The sequence below is a fragment of the Limulus polyphemus genome, unplaced genomic scaffold (assembly GCF_000517525.1).
Source record: "Limulus polyphemus unplaced genomic scaffold, Limulus_polyphemus-2.1.2 Scaffold1813, whole genome shotgun sequence".
Lineage (NCBI taxonomy): Eukaryota > Metazoa > Arthropoda > Merostomata > Xiphosura > Limulidae > Limulus > Limulus polyphemus.
In genome coordinates, this window is record NW_013667423.1 from 127,070 (window position 1) to 134,268 (window position 7,199).

The following is a 7,199-nucleotide window of genomic DNA, read 5'->3' on the forward strand; positions in this document are numbered from 1 at the left end:
CCGCGTCACGTTGTCGCCCTCTTATATATACCAGTCTACCCTATCTAGTAAATGCTAGGGCATTCGTGAAGGAACAAGATAGTTCTAGAAACTAGAGGGCGTGAGAATAGTCACGTGATCTCGATGACGCAACAATATTATATAAACATTTAGACTAAATAAAGTATCTAAATACTATTTAAAAACACACTATTCACTCCGCAAAGTGACTGTAAAAAATAATGGTATAAAATAACTGTTAACAACACCAAAATATAAAACTGGTGTCTCCTTCCCAAATAGCGAGTTAAAGTTACAAGAATGTTTAAAACTATAACTATTACAGCTAAACTATAAAAATCCTGAATATCATTAAAGTCTTAAAAATCCTATCTTATAAAGACAAACATAATTTTAACATCCATTTTTCAAATTAACGAGACAGTTTTGGTGGGTTGATTACCAAACAGTTTTCTGGTACTCTCTTTTTATATTCTGAATAGAGATTTGAACTCTTTGCAATATTTGTAATCTGAATTACCCACCAACGAAGTTGAATTTGTGCTAGTTTCCAGACTATGGTGGAGTAAAACCCATACATAAATCCAAAATTTCACACAAAACGCAGTAATGGATGAAACTGTTGATTCCTCAGCTTTCTCTACATATAACCGTGTTCTCCATGGTTTTCGCGAGCTCTGTCGATAGAGATGGCCAAGGATGTACTGTTTTAATGGTTTCTGCTTGGAATCATAGACAAATACTCACCAAGTTGGTTGCAGGAGCTAGTGTGGTGTGTGAAGGACGAGATAGCAGTAGCACCAGGACAGCATGGAAAATGAGGGAATATAGACCAATAAGGATCTAATATTCATAAGCACTTTTTATACCAATCATGGCATGCCAACATGAAAACTTCTATTATTTTGTACAAGAGGAATGCAGTCCGGCCAAACCTCTAAACTCCACTTCTTTGTGGCAAAACATCATTGTGAAGTTAATTCTCTTGACAATAGCGATTTTTTTTAGGTTAACAGATCAAGTTTTTTTTATTAGATTACATTATTTTAGTTCTAGCTCGAATACTGAAAACCGTGAAACCTCTCTATAACTACTTCAAACTCCCAAATTCGGTGTTAAATACAAAATGGGAATACATAAAGTCATATTTGTACATGAAACATTCCTTGTATACAAGATTTGTGCCTACTCAGCGTCAAGGTCTATGACATGGAACCTTAACTCATTTCCAGATTGCTGCATGCTATAAAAATTTTGAAAAATGTATATTTTAGCTAAGGGGATTAACCAAGCACACAGTTCTGTATTGTAATACATAGGTATTCCATGCATTTTCTATCTTCTTAGTTTAATGTAGAAATGTTTATTCTAGTGCTTTGCAGCTTTCACATAACATATACTCTAGAAAGTTAAGTTTATTTCGTTCTAGCTGCCTTTGTTCCTTATCATTCTATTGAGGTCATCCCTCTTCTGCCCATGGGTGGAATGACTGTAACAGTGCACATTGTGCAAGAATGCTTATAGCCATTGTCCTCCAATGGTAGGTCAGGTATTATTTCAAGGTCACACCTCATGAAGATAACCAGTCACGTGTTAGCGCTAGTCACTATGCGTAAATACTAAGTAGGAAATTATAGTTTTAAACATTCTGTAATAGATCATGGTAGAATAAACATTCTTGTTCCTTAGCTTAAACGAGTTGGTTTAAGAGAAGACGTCTTGAAGGAAGAAAGCCAGTTAATCAATCCAGTGAAAGACAGCTGTAAAGTACTAAAAAAAACAAGTACATATACTTGGTTTCTGACAATTATTTGAAAAAAGATTGATTTAACCTGTATCACATATTATTTCCAGTTTGTTTACTTCTTTGTTTAAACTCAGGTAGTTTAGTTAAATACAGTATTACTTTTTTTTTCTGCTGATCCTTTCATTATGAAGACTAACCTGAAAATACTACACTTTTACATTAAATAAATTTAGAAAAGTTGATTTTTGTCTTGTAAAATCTCAATCTTGCATAATGTACAAAAGAAATGAGAAATTTTGATTTCCAGTTTTCTCCAAAATATATTGTGATTAACAAAAAACACAAGTTACTTTTATTTATTCTCAATCAACTGAGATGTTTATTGTCATATTCACATTTGTTTGCATATGGTTGTCATTTTCACACTGTTGATTTCCCTTGTCTGTTTTTTCTTAAAGTTCTAGAAAGGAGCAATAAAGATGAGGGAATCACAAAACCTCTGCCAGTTCTAATGTGTTTGTTTTGTTATGAATTTCGCATGATATAATTCTTTTAAGTGTTACGCCAAGATAACAATTTTAAGCTTTTTTTCTGTTTCCTATTTTGCCCCAGTTAACGAAAAAAGTTTTTTTTTCTTCTTTAGTTGTCCTAAGACATCATAATTGACAGTAATATACATACATAGACATCACTAACTCTTGTGCATCACATTTTACCTGCTCAAGTGCATAACTAATATATTTCCATCTCATTTTGTGTCCCTAAGTCGATTCCCACTTCCTAATACTGCCTTTGCAATATTGTAACTTTTCTGATTTTAGTAAAAGCACCATGAACCATATTATTTTCTTTGTATTTTTTTGGTCTAATCAAATTATAGATCTTGTTTGTTGGACGTCTTTATTTGTCACAACACTATAGTACACCACTACTATGCTCCTTGTACGCGAGATTATTAGCTATAAAATAACATATTTCATACATTTTCATTGATTATGTATATCATTTCCTAAGTATATTTATATTACAATTTGTTTCTTGTCATCCAACAAAAACTGACATAATTTAGCAAAAATATTTCAGTAAATTAAAAAAATATCAATAGAATCAGCTGTGTAGAAATACATAAATATCTAGTAATTATTATAAAAAATAAAACATTAGAAAATGTAGTTACGTCACAATTACAGCTGAGGCACATTAGCTATATAAACTCTTTGATTTCATTTTCCTTCAATATAAAATTATCACCAGTAAAAAGATAATTCCATTCCAGCAACACTTAATACGGCTTCAGCAATTATACTCTTAATATTGGTCCAAGCTGAATAGGAAGGGCTTGAAAGGTTATTCATCCAATTCTTGATCAGTACCAACCACATCCACAAGGAGGCATGAACTTGATGGGACTCTGTGAAAATGTTGACAGTCAAAAGGTCCAATTGGAGAATATGGGAAAGCTGAAGTAACAATGTGAGAATCATGTTTTACTCCACATGAGTTGTCACCTTCGCTCCTAAATAAATTATTATCAGATGCCACACGCCGATAACGAAGATTTGCTGGTTCTGGTAATGAGAGTAAAAGCTTCTCTAATGTACAAATCTCATCCCAAATGACTGCATTCTGCAGATAGACCACGGGAAGACCTCCTCCAACCACCTGAGCCATCGGAACCCAACGGAGGTAGCACTGTGTCCAGAGTTGCATCCTCGTTACGGACGGATCAAGTTCTAACAAAGTATTTTCTTTCTCTTCCATTTTTTTTGCAGGAGTAAATGGCCGATTACGAGAATTCCATGGGCCATCACAAGCAAGTGACCACGGTCTAGGGTGATTTTCATTTTCCTGAGCTGAGAGAATATACAAGGGATTTTTAAAAAGGATCATGTCCTGTTTTGTAAATTGGAGAGACCAGTCCCATGAAGAATGTAACCTACGTGAATCATATTGCTTGCTACACACATTTATACGTTCTCTATGACAGTTAAAGAGGAAAGTACCAAAACAGCTTATATGTACTGTGTCCCAAAGATTAGTAAGATAGGTTTCTGTGAACTCAAATTTGGATGGAAATTGCTGTAGAATTTGCCACATGCAGTCCAGGAAGAGAAGAAACACTGGAGACTGAAAAATTTGAACCACTGATATGAGTACATCCTGTAGTTGTAAAGCAAGGCTAAGGTTAAATACTTCTAATTATAAATATAACAAATTATATCAAATGCTACAGAAGAATGAAAAGCATCAAAGCAAACAGAAAAATCAGTGTATGAAAAGATGAAAAAAAACTGTTTAAAAACTTACAATAACCTCATAATATAATTAAAAAAATAAAACAAAACAGTAATCATGAGGTGAAACTACAGCAAGAAAACACAACAACAACAACAAAAAAGTAAAATCAGTAATACAAACATATTAAAAAAATGTATAGTTTAAATAAAGACTGCATATTGTTCAGTGTTGGAGAATGCTGTTTGATGTGGTGAGTTTCTTTAATCAATAATTCCAGGTCAGTATTAGACTTACAGAGGATAGAAAAGTTTGATAGCATAGGTCAATGTCCTGTTTCTTCACTATGTTGGCGTATAGAGGAAACACAGGGGTTACTCAATTTTTTTTTGCATTTTGATGGAAATTCCCATATGTTCATAGGCTCTGACTTTTAAATGGCATTTGGTTTTGCCAATATAGGAGGTCTTACAGTCTCCACACGTGTAAAGATAGACAAGCTAGGAACAATAAGGAATGGGGAGGAGATCTTTAGTAGGGAAAACATTTTGTATGCGTGATGTGGATTCAAAAACTAATCTGAAATACACTTGAGGGTAGTAATGACCAAGTATGCGTTTAAATTGATTTTAGAAAGTTAAGCTTTGTTTACCAGTATAGGGAAGACACGAGTATATAGTAAGTTTGGGTACAGTTGGTATCTTAATTGGATTTGCGAGTTTCTTTGTTAGGAAGGTATTGGTAATGCTTACTAATAAGTGTTGTGGGTAGCAGTTACGTTTCAGGATATCATGCAAGAACAAAATTTAAGAGTGTAGATTAAGATACATGGAGCACAGGTTGTAAGTTCTGTTTAGTAAGCATGTAACAAGTGTGTAAGGAGACCAGTGGACGTCTTTTTTTTTCGATAAATTGATGTGGAAAATATGTTCGTATTACAGATTTTCCTTTTTTATGTGTTGTGTTTTCTTACTGTTGTTTCTCCTCATGATTACTGTTGTGTTTTATTTGTTTAATTAGCATTAAATTTAGCATTTGTACCTTAGCAATGTTCAAAGACTTATGTAAACCTCATAATATGTATTAATCATACCATAAACAAATCTGTAAAATTGAAGCTATAAATAAATTGATACTAATAATACAAAAAAAAGGAATTGGTTGAAAAAAAATGCAACTTGAAGACAGATAAGATCTTAATAACAATTATTTTTATCAACAAAAGTAATTAATTATGCTTCAGAAAAATGATACCTATTGATACACACTAAAATTTAAAATTAAAAGCTCTAAATATTCTACGTTCTGTAGTCTTATAGTAACTTACCAGTTTTTATTGCAAACAAAGACGGGAGACATCTATTCATGGGATAATAAATTTATTTATGTTCAGCTATTCATCTCTAACAGTGAGACACGATCATATACAACATGTTTCACTGTTAGAGATGAAACATTGTCGAGAAATAAATGTATTATCACACAACTAGATGTCTCGAAACTTCACACTGTTCGTAAGTTGAGTGGGTACCTCTTAAAAAGCAAATAAATGATACCATGTTTACATTTACAAAACTGATTTAAATGACATTAGAATTTCAAAGAAAACAACATAAAATATATAATATATAAAGAGCCAATCACATCAGCATGTAAGCTTAGCGTTATGTGGTGCGTATTAAACAGTTACGTTGTTTAGAAGTTTTCAGAAAAAATATAAATTTATAAATGAAAAAAACATCTACTGGTACAACCTGAAAGAACATTTATTTCAATATGAACAAAAATGTTTTGTACAATGTACTGACTATATAAATATGTCTTACTACTTAATACTATTCAAAACCTTGTGCTCTGAACTGAGACCTAGGAAAAATTAAATGAAAAATAGATACAATATCTTGAATGTAAAACAAAACCTAAACCTACCTGATGTACTTCCTCCACTTTAATTTGACCAAGTCTTTCTTGAAAAGGATGACCTAGTGCAACCCATTCTTTCTGCACCAAACATTCAAAACCATGTTGAGTTCTACAAAATGGATCCAGAAGAATCTGCACTAAACTGGAAATGACACAAGACAAGTCTCGGCCTCCCAGTTCTGAAAAGAAATGTGCCATTACTTTATTTTCAAGAAAATTCTTAATGTGTATTGAAATATAATGGGATGGGTAATTCTCATTCTTCCTGGCGGGAGGAGAAAGACGTTTTGCTCTTACACGTAAAAAGAGATACACAAGTTACATTATTGTATCGACCACAAGGGCAGCAATAATTATCCAATAAACTTTGTCAAATCTTGTTTGATTTCTAATAAAAACTTATTTAGAGTAAAGACAATTATAGTTCTTTTTTTTTTCTAATTTGTACATCAAGTGTTTTCCAAGTTTTACATTGTGTTGGAATGATGGAAAGTCAGGTTTCATCTCAATAAGTCTTTACTAAAAATGTGAAGACAATTATAAAGCAACTTGACTGATTCTGTAGAAAGATGTTTGTTTGTTTGTTTTTTGGAATTTCGCGCAAAGCTACACGAGGGCTATCTGCGCTAGCCGTCCCTAATTTAGCAGTGTAAGACTAGAGGGAAGGCAGCTAGTCATCACCACCCACCGCCAACTCTTGGGCTACTCTTTTACCAACGAATAGTGGGATTGACAGTCACATTATAACACCCCCACGGCTGAAAGGGCGAGCATGTTTGGTGGTATGCGGATTCGAACCCGCGACCCTCAGATTGTGAGTCGAGCGCCTTATCCACCTGGCCATGCCAGGCACTGTAGAAAGATAAGCAACAAAACAGCAGATGCTAATATTTATTTTAAAGCATGTCATTATTACTTTGTTATTCAGTTAAACTTTTTGCATAGTTTTTAGTTTACTACAAATGACTTTGTTTCCAGATAATGTCATTATTAAGAACACTGAGAAACCTACGTTTTCATTTCTCACTGTAGATAAATGTACAAAAGTTTGATATGAGCTCTAAAATATTTCTTTTTGTCTATGTATTATAATGCTCTGCAACTATGAAATCCAAAATTAATTTTTAGATTCACGGTCAAAAATTTGATATTACATTTCTGGGTTTCTAAGCTTAAAAGTTAAAATACCAAAAATTAAAAATGAGCCATTTAAAAACAACTAATGTTAAGTAAGAGAAAAAAAGATACTTTTTTAAACATCTAGAAAGTAATTAAAAAAAAGTTTTAAACTACA

The 7,199-nt window shown here is 32.8% G+C and overlaps 1 protein-coding gene across 1 annotated transcript in view; it reads right to left on the reverse strand.

Moving 5' to 3' along the window:
- Window positions 1-2,630: 2,630 nt before the first annotated feature.
- Window positions 2,631-7,199, reverse strand: part of LOC106465022 (myotubularin-related protein 10-A-like) — a 30,516-nt gene continuing 25,947 nt past the window's right edge. Inside the window, exons 12-13 of the mRNA XM_013925211.2 lie at window positions 5,912-6,084; window positions 2,631-3,874 (exon numbers count right to left, since the gene is read on the reverse strand). Of these exons, the coding sequence (XP_013780665.1) occupies window positions 3,095-3,874; window positions 5,912-6,084 (953 nt within the window). The 3' untranslated portion in view covers window positions 2,631-3,094. The remainder of the gene's footprint in view (window positions 3,875-5,911; window positions 6,085-7,199) is intronic.